Source organism: Durio zibethinus, chromosome 10, assembly GCF_047325235.1.
Source record: "Durio zibethinus cultivar Kanyao isolate XHJ-2024 chromosome 10, ASM4732523v1, whole genome shotgun sequence".
NCBI lineage: Eukaryota > Viridiplantae > Streptophyta > Magnoliopsida > Malvales > Malvaceae > Durio > Durio zibethinus.
Genome location: NC_143171.1, coordinates 6800001 through 6813999, shown reverse-complemented (window position 1 = coordinate 6813999; position 13999 = coordinate 6800001). Strand labels below are relative to the sequence as shown.

Sequence of the window (13999 nt, the reverse complement as noted above, 5' to 3'; positions counted from 1 at the left end):
GCAATAATGGAGGTTTTAGCAATGATGGAAAAGAAAAAAGAGAGGAAGGTTTCATCATCAGTGGTTCCAAAAGGAAAACCATTTGCAAAGATGGTCTGGCTGGAAATTTGGCCCACCCTTTTAATCATTCTTCATGTGGTGGGTCGTCCCTGCTGGACTCGTGTGCCATGTTTATGCTACTCAATTATTAACTCACTCTAATCTAATAAATATTACTAAACTTAACTATCTGCCATTCACTGCCAAAAAAAAAAAAAAAACAAACAAACTCTGTGCCGTTTGATATCTATATATTTTTGCTTTGTATCTTAGATTACATGATGATCAATCATATCTCAAGCATTAAACCCAATAACAAGAATGGACCTCTATATGTTATGGGTCAACACCTCTATTTTTTTCCCCTTTTTTATTTGAAACAAGTTCGTTCCACATGATAATTATAAATAAATCAATACTCGATTACTAATTTAATATATAATTAAATAAAAAAGTGAGAAATGAAATATCTGATTTCCTTATTACATGTTTGTATGAAAAGAACAAAAAAAATAAGCAAACGGTATCATAATTTGAAGAAACTTTTTTTTTTCTCTTTTCTTTTCCTTTCACTAGATTCATTCTTTTTTTGTTTGGAAAAACTTTTTGTTCTCCTTTGTATTTTCTTTGTCTTCAATTCTATCTAGCTACCCTAAAAACTGTGTTTGGCAGAAGTACTGCATGCTCAACAGCTTGAAACAATGAGTTTGGAACCTTACCTGCAACATGTTTTGGCTCACTCTTGAAGTACTGTTATTTTTGCCATGCTTGTGGATAAATGTCCAAAGCAGATCAGCTAAGTTGTCTGCTATGTCATGCGCTTGATTTTAAACTGTCACCCAAAACCCCTTGCCCATGTGGTCCCGGTCCCCGCCTTGTTTCTTTAGCCAAGCTTCTATTCTCCACTCCCCAAAAAAACTCGATTTCATCAATGGAAGCAACCATTTCTTAGAAGCTTAAACTTAATCTCTCTTTCATCAAAGTAACATCATTTTTTTAACATGTAAAAACATGGAGATGCATGCCCCCTCATTCCTTCCAAAGCTTTTATTTATTATAGTGAATATAATACAGACAGGTTTGGTATGAAAGATTCTTGATATGCCCCAAAAGTCATTGCCTCAAAAAAGAAAGGTGATTTGCAGAGAAAATAACGCAATTTTTTAATGTTATATATTACTCCAGAATATTGCTAGTACATTGATGATAGATAAATATAAATAAGTTAAAGAGTACTTGGCTACCATAAAGCGTTGACCATAGTAATTGCGTGCCTATTATTTTTATTGTACACATAACATGGTAATAACTTTGTTTGCATGTTCAAACCAAGAGAATGGCAAAACCCAGAAAGCTATTCAGCTCCTCTTCTTTGTTAATGGCAATCATGTTTGGCTTTTCTTCATCTGTTCAGTTAAATGACCCTGGTATACGGATTATTAATTTTCTGTTTAAGATTTTGGTATTTGGTTTTTGTTTTGATAGCCGATAATTTGTTTTCTCTTTTCTAATATTGATTGGTATAGATTGGTATTTCTGGTTTCCCCTCTATGCTTGTGCTTGTGTTGTTAATCTGCTGAATTGGAGAACATCCCCTAAAGGATCAACCAGGTTTATTGCAAAAGTAGCACTGTTGCTTGGAGTGTTCCTGTTTATTAAGGTTGTGATTGAAGATTTTTCAAGTAAGATGGCTGGATTCTGGTCATTAGATTTGACTGAGAGAGTTGTTAGGGAGAAAACTGGAAGTGCTTTGGTTATTAGCTCCATGATTTTGCATTTGATGACTTTATCAGAATCAAAGGATCTCAAGCAAGGAAAGAAGAAAAAAATTGGAAGAGTTGTTGAATATGGTGAGACACTAGAAATGTTCTTGAGCTTCCACCTCAGGGTTGCATGGTTGAAAACTTGAATTAAAATGAAATGAAAGTACACTGAAAATCATAACCTGAAACTGAGACTGACAGTTTTAATTGTCATGTTTCTGCTTAAATTTGTGAAAACAGGAATGGCGATCTTAGTGGCTGTCAGTTACGGGCTTCCCTTTGTCTTCTTTGTGGTTCAGAAAGGGGAACTGACGTTCTAGACAACAGCTGAGGATGGATCAGGATTCCTTTTCCTGCCTGGAATCTACCTGACACCTCAACAACACACATAGTTGATCATAGGAACCGCTAGCATTTTGCTAATGCAACATCTGTAACTTTTTTGTGACAAATATCAGATGACAGCTAAGACTGAGGATTAGTCATCCCTGTTTCTGTTTGTTTTTGGAGAACATTTGTTCATAACCCGCTTAAGAAAATTGAAGTTTGGACAAGTCAGTTATGATATGCCTTGTCTAGTCATATCATTTTTAATCAGTTTACTTCTAAAATATCACATACAATGGCGAATTTCTTTCATTTTACTAGCTGTATGGATGTTCTCATCGAGTATTGAAATAACTTGAATAAAGCAAAACACAAAAGGAATTGCTCAAACTTTATACAATGGAGAACAAACTAGAGAGAAGGGGCATATAATGCAGGTTTCCAAAAAGAGGCAATTCAAGCATTATCAAAACTGTTTTCTAATATTCATAGGCTAAGCTATCAACCTAAGAACTCCGTACAAATGTGGGAAAAGGGGCAAAATCTACATTATGTCTTAAGTGACTTCATTACTCAGGAAAGAAAAAATAAATTTGGGGGAGAGGGGAGAATTTAAACAGAGATCTACCAAATATACTCTAAGCTTTCATCCCATTTCCTTGAAGCCCGTTTAGAACGAAGAAATAGAGTAGATACCATCTGGCTTGGTCTAGAATTCCACACTGAACGTAGCACGTTCTTTCTGATGCCTGCTGAATCCATTGCCACTGATAGAGATTTGGCAGTTTACGGCTGCCTTAGTGCAAGAACGACCTGCTAAAAGTGCAGAAAATGTTTGCAGCAAGACAGCCAGATTTAGACCTGACTGGCTTGATGGAGGTAGAGCTCCTATGTTAGAGTTCTGTATCCTTATTTGTGAACTCAAAAAGCAATACTTAGAAGCCATGGAGACCCCACAGTGCTCACCGAGGGTTGGTTTAGTAAAGACGGCCCCAACATGCAGAAGCTCCACATTGACATGGATATCCTTGTCCAGGCAGCAGTTCATATCGATAGTCAAAAGTCAGCTCTTCACCCATAGCTATCTGCAAAATTGTTAAATGAAAAGGTGGCATGATTCAATACATGTATAATACTAGAACAATGGAGTTCTTTTGATTTTTTTTCCCAACAACATGAGTCTTACATAACTACTCCTAATCAGATGTGCGGGGAAACCATTCCAAAGAAGTTAAGGTCATGACTAGCATTGTAGAGATCACCTACTACATGTTGGTAGAAGAAAAAAAAAAGTTAACAGATGCATATTTGAACCCTTTTTTCTTCAACTAATTAAACTCTTTCTTTTCTTCTCTTTTTTTTTTTTTTTGACAACCCACCCAATTAAACTCAGTCATCTAAACCACAATGTCTTCCACAGAACTTAGATCGTCCTAGATTTTAGAGATGTGACAGATTTTTACTCTAAATTGTTGAGAAGTGCTTACATCTTGACTGGCATAGAGACCAATGTGAGCACGCTGACAATCCATGCTGTCCACAAGAACTTGATGATTCACAAGATTCGGCAAGCAACTAGGGAGAATTAAAAGGAAAGAAGACAAAGAAGTTCTCAAGAGTGAATCAATAGAAATTCAAGATTTCAAACGTAGAGATATGGGATCATTATTTAAGTACAGCAAAGTTGAACTGCACCACTTAGCTGCACTAGTTCCTCACAAAAGTCATAAATGCTAAAGGGCATCTTAGTCTTTCTCACAATAAAAAAATGAATAATATATCTGTAACCTCTGAATCCTCATTCACACAATTATTATGATCAAGTTACAATTTAGAAATACCAGAATAAAGAGTATGGGAAAGCATTTTAGTATATGATGCAAAGCAAGTGTATCCTCACCTATGATTGATGAACCGAGAAACATTTCCATATTTGGTTGCATCAATAACATATTGGACCTGTCCTTCAATCAATCTGCTCATATCATTGATATGAGAATCAATATTGTACATGTAGTTGCAACCATCTCTACCATACCTGAAAGCCGATCATATAGCCTATTCAACATAAAGCATAAAAGCAAGCAAAAGGTGAAAAAAGATCTTCATAAATCAAGAAGTGAAACCTGGTAACCCTATTGTTTGCCTCCTGCTCATCTAAAATCTCACCGATGTACTCGCACACAAATTTGCCACTCAGAATTGGTTCACCAGCCCTGACTCCCCAGCCCTGAAGATCAACATGAAGCAACATCAAAGGACAAAACTCTAGAATACAGCCAAAACTTGAAATTATTACCTTATTCTCTGTTTTGAAGACTTCCAATTTCACTTGTACTCCATTTTGCAAAACCCTATTTGGACATGCTCTATTGCAGCTACACATGCGATTGCATTCATAGACAAGGTAGCCCTCCTGCACAGTTTCAAAACGGTTTAATCACAAGATATAAACCAGAATCAAAGAGAGCAGCAAGGACACCAACCAGACTAAGTAATCATATCTACTTGTCAAAAAGGGTTTGACATTTTATAATGTTTTGAATCATGAAGCTATGTAATTCTGAAAGAGGAAAAAACATCATATTAGATGCTTATTAGTATCAAATCAGGTCAATGTTGCACTCCTTGATAAGGCTATTATAAAAAATTCATTGCATGGAAAGCAACAACAAAGAGAAGAAATATATCTGATTAACTGTTTAAAAAAGTCTTCAAGCATATAACAGCAAATACTCTTTTACATGTGATATAAGAAACACTAAAAGCAAGCAAAATATGATGGTTGACAGAGAAAATAGTAATGGTTGACAGAACAAGAATTAAAGTACCTCCAAGATAACACGCCCTTTGTCATCATATGGATGTCTACCACGCATGGGTTTCCCATATATGTCTCTTGCATCTTCATAATCATTATCAAAGAGATACACATGATCACATGTCTCAGGACAGCATGTTGAATTGGAACAGGTGCAACCAAGTTGCAAAGTCTGAAAGGATATGAACATAAATAGAAGTAAAAATGACAAAAATATTACAAAACAAAACATAAGAGCTAAACCAATCCAAGCAATGTACAAATGTACCCCATCATGTGAGGGAAGATGAAAGCCACGAAACAAGGATGATGCCTTTCCTTAATAAATTGCATTTGATGGTACCATCAAACAAAGCCCAGAAATATCCAGGTAAGGGAATTATCAAGTATCTTAATTATAACTTCTCACGGTAAGGTCATTGTGACATGCAACCGAAGTAACCTCCACTCGGGAATAATTATAATGAATCTATATGAAGAAGCAATAGAGAAAAGGATATGACTATCAAAAACAAAGGTACCTCAGCATCAAGATCAAAGGATTGATCAAGCAAAGATTTTGTAACATAAGTAAAGTTCTCCCAAGGCATGGAACTATCACCAGAGATGTAAAGGAAATCAGAAAAACCTTCATCCACTATACAAGCTACAGGAACTGATTCCTTCCCGAAGCTTATATCATCACACAAGACAGTGGCCTTCTGCATGCGCCATTGTCTAAAATGTTGCGAATCAATGATATAGTGACACTCATCCAGCTCCCATTCCTCATCCACACGATCCAAGGAATCTGCTGATGGGTAGCCAGCAAAGCCATTAGGAAGAGGCATCAATGGGGACAATAAATCTGGGTCCTTGACAGGCTTACATCCATTTACACATACAAAATCCTCTTGGTGCCACTCCATTTGAATGTTATGCTCACTGCAAAGCTTGGCTGCCTTAAGGTACATACGTTCTGGTAACATTCCATACTTCTCCTCCAATGAGGCTATGAGGCTTACTTTGCAACAAGAAGAGCGAGCAATAGACAAAATATCCAAGTTATTAGGTCGCGGTTTTGTTTTATGAATTTTGGAAAATAATATTTTTGCAAGGGTTAAGCACTGGAATTCTGCTAATCTACCAAGATTTGCTGTCTCTGTTGCATCAGGCTCTACGCTGATGATGTCAGTGTCAATCAACTTTGATGCCTGTAGGCGTTTTTTCATAGTGGCAGTTGCCCTGTTCCTGATTCTATATGACACTGCCCCCAGACCTTTCTTAAATCTAGGACGGCTAAGTCTCCCAGATTTTAGTTTATAAGCATAATAACGAACCCCTCTCTTTGGGGGACGAGAAATAGCTAAGCTTGGTCCCATGTGAGCAGCTTGGTGGTGGCGGCCAAGATCAGGCAGCAAATCAAACTTTAAGCCGCAAAACCTGCAAATAAACTTTTGAAAACTGCCTACATTCTCCGAATTATTCTCCAAAGAAGGTGAATTGCCAAGCTCAAGTTTCAGTGGAGATTCCTCACCCACAGATAGATTATGCTGTTGAGCAATCTTTGGCAGTCTAAAATCAACAGGATGAGCTGACAGCACATGTAACCATAATTCATCAGTATTGCCAAAATGGCTGCCACAGGAAATGCATCGGAGAAGCATGCACTGTTCAACAAATTGCACATGGTGTCTCTCCTGAACATGGGATTCCAGAACTTTCTTGTTAGTAAATGAATCCAGGCAGATTGCACAAGCATAACCTCTAAACAACCATTGTGCTTCCTTTTTATGATTATCCATCCAGTGTGTGCTAAGCTGCTGGTCATCAAGAAATTCCACCAAGCAAACTTTGCACTTAATGGCCTTGTCATCATCGAAGATATCATTGACCGCCAATGGCAAGGGAACTGGTTCTTCCACAAAAGAGGACAAAGGTGCACCTTCATTGCCAGTGAAACCCCATAACTTTTGGAGTCTCTCCTTTTCATTGTAAACCAATTTCATTAAAATTTCCCCAACTTTAAAATCTTTTGATGCTTCAGAAAGGGCCCACTGAAGTTGGACTTCCATAGGAACTGGGTTTCTTAGAGATAAAATACTTTTAAAGAGCTTGTAGAAAAGTTCACATGCTTGATGTAAATGCAATTTTTGCTCAAGTGAATAGCAGTCCTTCAAAAGATCTATAAACACTTCTTTGGTTACTATCCTACTCTTACCATTCCTTGCACGCTTGAGCCAGCTGGGAAGGTGTTTATCACAGTATAATGAATGCCGCTTAGGACTTTCATGACAAGGATCAAAACCACTATGGGAGTATAAACCTATGCAATGCAGTAATTCTGTGTTATCATGATCTTTACCTGAATGTTCAGGGTTCTCATTTAAACTGTTTCTTCCATTTAAGGCATCACTCCCAATCACTGACACTGGCTCCACTTGCAGGGGACTTTCAATGTCTCCCACCAAAACTATATCTCTGCAGGATGTGGTTTCTGAACTGGGAATAATCTCCCTGTGCTTCCTTTTTTGTGTGTCCTCAGGAGAATGTGAAATATCATTTGCATCATTTTTGGGTCTGTGTTTCTTGCAGAATGTGGAGCCATATAGTGACCGATGCTTGCATCTAGTGCCAAGCACGGTGGTACCTTCACACATTGGTGTATCAACAAGGGGAGTCACTTCTGTTTTGCCAGAGCTACCAATAAAACGAGAGGCCAAGTGCACACAACAATAAACATCCCCATCGTTTGCCCACCTCACACACTGCCTTCCCTTCGACTCTATAAATGCTATGCACTGCCGGTTTTTACTCCCAGTATCTATGGATTTCTTAGCAACTGCTTCATTCAAAGGCGTGAATTCAAATTCTTTTGGCTGAATGTGCAGAGTTGAGGTGCTATTGACCTCTTCACTTGCTGGTATTATTTCTAAATCTTTGGAGTGGATGAGCTCAGAATGCCTTGCTTCAACTACAATATTGTCCCATCTGTCAGTCAGATTATTTGATGCATCCATCGGTCTGGTTTCCTTCCCCTCATCTTCCTTTTTACAAAGTTCTGGTTTTGGCATATTGACAACTACAGCATCTCGGCTACTAAAAAAATCAGAGTCAATTTCAACCGTCATGGTTTGATCTGAACCATTGCTTTGCACTTGGGAGGTATGTGTCTCTGCACGACGGACTTCAAGCTTGGGCCTCTTCCTGCTAACTTGAAGGTTTGTGTTTGAGGGACCATCACTGTTCTGATCAATATCCACAGCAGTAGATACAGGATGAGACGTTGAGAACCATTTCATAACTTCATGCTTCCAGGTTTTCCATTCAGAACCAAGTGTGGGCTGCACTGGTGCATCCCCAAGAGACCTAACCTCATTCCATAGTATAGAATCAAACAATTCCTGAATCAAGGACAAAGAAAAAAACATTACTTTTATATCAAATTGACAATGCAATTGGAAAAATATTCCCGGCCCCGTGAGAAAAGAAAGTTATGCAACTGATGTGTGGCCCCTTTTTGCCTTGATGAAATGTCAGGGTTAGTTGTAAAAACTTTACTTCCTCTTTACAATTTTTTGGGGGGAGAGAGGGAGGGGTTGCAGTGAATGTATGTGACAAATATTCTACAAACTTGGGAAAGCCATTTGTGATTCATAATTTCTAATCACATTCAATAGACACCAATATTAACATCAATGGGCAACAATAGAGTGAGATATACCTCCTTTAGCAATTCAATGGATTCAGCACTCTGTGCATTCTGACATTGTTGTACCCATGAATGAAAAGACTCTTGAAGCCAGTCAGCATTTATGTAGTGCTGCAATATCATCTGAAGAGGAGAAATGTTATTACTTATATCTTTAATGCACATGTGGTTATGATATTGACAGCAGTCATTACACAACTCACTTAAACAAACATGAACTCAACAACTAAGGATTTGTGACCATTTCGATCCCCTCAGCATATATTCTCATATCTAAAAGTCTCAAGAAAAAGATGTAAAGTTAAAAAAACTTCTATTTTTATGATTTTCTACTAAAAGTGTAAGTTAATGCATTACATTAAATCAAATTCATGAAAAGAGCATGGATGTAGTAGGGAAGACCTAGCACTAATCTATGTTTATGTTACTAATCTCTACCACCTTATTTTCATTTATCCAGATGGTTCTACACAAGGCAAATCATCCACATCACATGCTATTATTTGGTAGGTCCATCACCAAATGCTGGTCACTTTTCAGGCATCTTATGAAGTATGTCAAGTAAGTGAAGGATTTACACTATGAAGTTTCAAAAGCATCTTTCCAAGATCAGAATAACCACAGCAGCGTGAAGCCTCCATGGCAAATTCCTTCCAGACAATCACATTACGTGCTGTCTCTATCAAAGCCTACACAAATAGGAATAGAACTCTGATAAGAAGGGCGCTGAGGAATTGAGTAAATATATCAAATATACAAGGAAGAAGAAAACAATACCTGGCAATGAAATTGATCAACTATATTCAGCATGCCAACAGCTAGCTTTTGCATTATGTACCGCCTTGTGACAGTCAAATCTCTAACCATTTTTAGTCCAACTGTATGACTCCTATATGCAATAGGCTCAGGGAACTCATTGATGGATCGGACAAGTAGCATGTCTGCCCAAGAATAATTCCTGGTGTGAGGAAAAAATATCACAAAATACTGCTTCCGGTCATGAGTCGGTTTTGATTTTAAAGTCGATAATGGCCAGTCAGCCCTTGCACACCTGATTCCAGCCTGCCATTTTCCTCTCCACTATACTTGCAAAAACAGAAGAGTATCAACATGAAAATAAATCCAGCATGTACTTTTAACTTCTAGCAATTTAATGAATAAAAAAAATGATAGTAATTTTTAATTAAGAAAAAAAAAAAACTAATTTAACCAAACAGAAGAAACAGGATTTTCATAGAGATAATATTCAGATGGTATAATTAAGGGGTTATAAGAGGATAAATGGATAATGCTTTAAGCACACAAATACACCAACTCCAAAAAATAAACAGAAGGCATATCATGAGAGCAAATCCTAGAAACATTTGCTGTAATGGAAGTCAAAAGCATAATCTTTGGATACCAGATATGGTATTTCATGGAATTAAAGCTAAAGAAGAAATGCTACCTTGACCCACAATGCTACAGATTCATCACACTCTAGCCACTTGGGGTCAGAAAGAGACAACTCTCCCTCCCCGTTGTTGCTTGGTGATTCACTTTCGATGGTGTCAACAATTAGATGAGAGTTTTCAGAGGCCAAGTAAGGTCCGGTGCAACAATTTTGTGCATTTGAATCATCGTCTTCATAATCATGCGATCCACAAGATAATCTTTGGCCCTCTACCTGACAATCATAATATGAAGATCCACTATGGTGTTCTTCCGAAATTGGCAACTCATCCCGTGTGCCTTGGCCTTCATCCTGTCTTCTCGCTGGATTCCCTTCCACACTTAGCAATAAGTCATCCATCCTACCTTTGGCCACTTTAACTTGTTTTCTATGTTCCATGCAATTAGATTCTCCATCAAAAGTAGAAGTTGTTCCTAAACTTGGTTGAGCACAATCAGAATCCGCAACATACCGAATACCGGAACAGGGGAGCACTTCCATGATTCAAACTGAAATCTCTAAAACAGTATAATGTGCACGTGAACACTGATTATCCCCAAAGTCACTTTCCTGTCCAAATAAAGCTCAATCCATGCAAGAATAAGATGATGCAAAAGAAACATTATGGAGGATATATACAGAAAATTGAAGAAAATACAGAACAACACGATATAGTATAATCAGGACTTCACAGGAAGACGGAACATACCAAAAACTAAGAAAATACAGAACAACATGACATAGTATAAGCAGGACTTGAAAGAAAGACGGAACAAAGATACCAGTTACACGTGCGTATGAAAATGTAAAATGCATAGATAAGTATGCATGAATGTACTTCATGCAATTTAAACGAAACTCTAAGATCCTGCAGAAGGCTGAATACATAGGGCTTAATGCATGATGCCATTCAGCCATGGAAAAGTCCATTATAAGCAAACATCTAGATAGGGGTTAAATGACCAGCCTAATTTGGTATCAATTACTGTATTATGTACTTATTTCACATTATTTAAGATTTTAAAGAACATAACAGCTTCCAGGAAAGCAAGTGCTGAAGCTAAAGGTCTTTTGTCAGCATTAAACTCATTTAACTTCACCTTTAATAGCATTTTATACATTTCTAAAACATCCGGGATTAAGTAAAAAATTGATAGTTAAAATTTACTTGAATCCATGCAGAATTTTAATCATTCCGGTTCATCCCATATCTAAAACAAACCTGAACTCTCTATTATTATCAATCATTTCATTTTGATTTTCATGCAATAAATTAGCAGAGTTATAATCATCTTTTAGATATAAATGAAAAAGGACGTCTTCATGTACTAGGTAGAAGAATATAACCAATTGCTTCAATAATATTATCAAACCATAAAAAAGAACAAAAAAAACCTTTCCAGAAACTTAAAGAATTATGTTTGCTCTATCAAAGTGTAGTGTTCCTAAAGAAACCTAGGCTATTGCTCCAAAGGAAAACTGCAGCATGGCTAGACCCAGATCTTAAAATCCATCTCAAAAACCAAAATTTCCGGAGATCATTAGCTAAAATCCCAAACCAACAACACCCAGAAACAGAATTGCCACAAAACCGTAACAAAATGAACAAATTTCACCATTCATTAATATGCCATAATAAAAACCGCTTTTCCATCAGATTCGTATTATGTAAAAACCCCATATACAGATCATCAAAATGGTGATAACATGGTAGGTGGGTCCAAATTCCAGATCATATACGTATAAAAGATATATAATCCTCAAATCATATAACATATAGCTAAGTACATAAGAACAATTAATATCCAAAAATCTTACTAAACTTGCAAGGGAAAGGAAAGGGTTCATTACTTTTAAGATAATGGGTTTTTTTATCTTATGTTGTAGAGGGGTAAGGTACGTAATAGCACTAATATTTAGGGCATAGCAGCAGGAAAGAGCACAGCAAAGAGCAGCTAGGTCATAGAAAAGAACCATAGAATTAGAAATTGACTGCAAAATGTGACACACATAAGATTGCATAACATGTGAAAAGGTATATGACCCAAACTTAATTAATAGACGAGACAAAGAAAAAGCAATGGGTAATGAATTTTACCTTCTACATAAAGAGTTTAGAGGAAGACCACCAAAATTTATTTTCCATGGTTGTTGGTTTGTTGGTTAGGCAAATGGAATTGGAGAAAAGGCTTTTTTTTTTTTTTTTTTGCCGTGGGGTTTGGGTGTTGGGTGGGGGGTGTTATTAAAGTCTAGGGAGTAGATTGATAGATGTGGTTCGCGAGTCGTGATATGGGGAGTTGGGCATGTCCCCGTGGCCAAAATTGAAAAGGAGAAAGGAAAATTCTAAGATAAAGATAGTAACTAGAGAAGAGAAACAACAAAGGATAAAAAAAATATATTTTGTGTGAATGTCAAAGGCTTCTAAACATATACGAAGATCAAACACAAACTGGGTTTGATCTGTTTTGGCCTGCTTATGTTCTGTTTCTTTAGACTTTTAAGTCAACGTGCCAAGGGTCAAAATCTGAAAAGAAGGCTTTGGGGTTTAGTGCTTTTCTCTCTTTTTTATAATTTAATAAATAGAAGGGGGGAGAGTAACTAGGAAATGGGTTCTCAGGGGAGGATCTGAAAATTTCGGGGGTGGGCGTTGAGGGTGGTTGGGGGAGGATTATGATAATTGGTAAAGACGAAAATTTAGTGAGAGAGAGGGATTTCAGATTTGGTTTCCTAGGCTTATTAGTAGCAGTAATAATAGTAGTATTAGTAAGCAATGGACATCGAGATGCGAAATTGAGTTGCGTCGGTCTCATGTTTTGGTTAGTGTGTAAAGTCTACTCAAAACGGGGGGCTATTGGCTAATGGCTATCCCATCCTTTGCCTTTGGTCCTTTCACAGATCACAAAAAAAATTAGAGATAATACAATTTTGAACCTAAAATATCTTAATCAGAACTCCCCACAAAGCTAATTTCTTAAACACAGCACTTTCTTCGGTTTCCGTTAGCAGATAGAATATAACTGTTAGAGCAGATTTGGAGAATTACTGAATAGATGGGGATTTGCATCTTTTTCGATTAAGGATAACGATCGATGCCTTTTGTTGTTGCTTGTTGGATTGTCCTATGCTGAATAGCATTTGCTCAAGAGAATTAATCTAAATCTCATCAATGAAACTTTTCTTTTTTTTTTTTTAGTCCATTGGGTGGAGAAAATAGGTTCGAAATCACTAAACCAATAAATCAAGGAATGTAACTTTTCTTTTGTTAATAAAGACCAAATTCTTTTCAATCAGAGTTTATCCAGGAATCAAAGGCATGGACATGGACTATTATGAGGAATGATCAACTATTTAACATGATCGGTAAGAGAAAATTAAACTAAAGCATGCTTGAAGACTGGAAGAGGTTTAAAAAGTCTTAACCCATTGGAGCTGTCTTCTTCATCTTCTAACCTTTTACTACGTTTTTCCTTAGAAAATAATGAATCTATACCAATAAAAACATTTGGAGTTTTATTGTGCTTTTCATCATCTGCTCAAAAGTTGTTAGAAGAAAACAACAAAGATTTGCTAGAAAACAAATACTAACACCAATAGTCATTTATGTTGGTAAGGAACAAAAAGGAGAATTCAAACAAAATTTCAATAATTCATTCAAGCTGGAAATAAAAGACTTTTTCCAACACCAATGGCCAGGTTTTAAAGTAACTTGTCCGAAACCTGCTTTTATCCTGCAAAAAGGTAAAATCAATAGATAAATACCAGTAAAAGAAAGGGAAAAAGAAAATTGTAGAGGTTTTGGGGAAATAAGGTGCCTGAGCAATGAGAAGAATCAAAATTTCCAAACTTATGCCAATTTTTGAATGAGAAGGCTACAATATGTGACCAGCAACCATTGAACTCCAATCAAATCCCGGTAACCTAATAAA

The 13999-nt window shown here is 36.8% G+C and overlaps 2 protein-coding genes across 18 annotated transcripts; one reads left to right on the top strand and one right to left on the bottom strand.

The window, feature by feature from the left end:
* The first annotated feature begins 631 nt into the window (after positions 1 to 631).
* On the top strand, positions 632 to 2387 carry LOC149516397 (uncharacterized). The gene is made up of 3 exons (XM_089766619.1): positions 632 to 1466; positions 1566 to 1889; positions 2043 to 2387. Exons 1-3 carry the CDS (start codon positions 1376 to 1378, stop codon positions 2120 to 2122), a joined length of 495 nt encoding a protein of 164 aa, XP_089622745.1. The 5' UTR covers positions 632 to 1375; the 3' UTR covers positions 2123 to 2387.
* Positions 2388 to 2480: 93 nt separating this feature from the next.
* LOC111293212 (histone-lysine N-methyltransferase SUVR5-like) lies at positions 2481 to 13060 on the bottom strand. Of its 17 annotated transcripts, XM_089766616.1 has the most exons (14): positions 12172 to 13021; positions 10546 to 10643; positions 10089 to 10461; positions 9419 to 9721; positions 9220 to 9330; positions 8654 to 8764; positions 5472 to 8333; positions 4961 to 5122; positions 4429 to 4545; positions 4256 to 4359; positions 4030 to 4167; positions 3617 to 3704; positions 3096 to 3214; positions 2481 to 2994 (listed from the first exon to the last, which is right to left on the bottom strand). In XM_089766616.1, exons 2-13 carry the CDS (start codon positions 10572 to 10574, stop codon positions 3107 to 3109), a joined length of 4506 nt encoding a protein of 1501 aa, XP_089622742.1. In that variant the 5' UTR covers positions 10575 to 10643; positions 12172 to 13021; the 3' UTR covers positions 2481 to 2994; positions 3096 to 3106. The 17 variants fall into 17 exon arrangements, 11 of the variants coding, with proteins under 11 accessions (XP_089622742.1, XP_022741755.2, XP_022741753.2 ...); XR_016345690.1 differs by having other exon boundaries at positions 2481 to 2998; positions 5219 to 8333; positions 10089 to 10643; positions 12172 to 13060; XR_016345688.1 differs by having other exon boundaries at positions 5219 to 8333; positions 10089 to 10643; positions 12172 to 13060.
* Between the last annotated feature and the right edge of the window lie 939 nt (positions 13061 to 13999).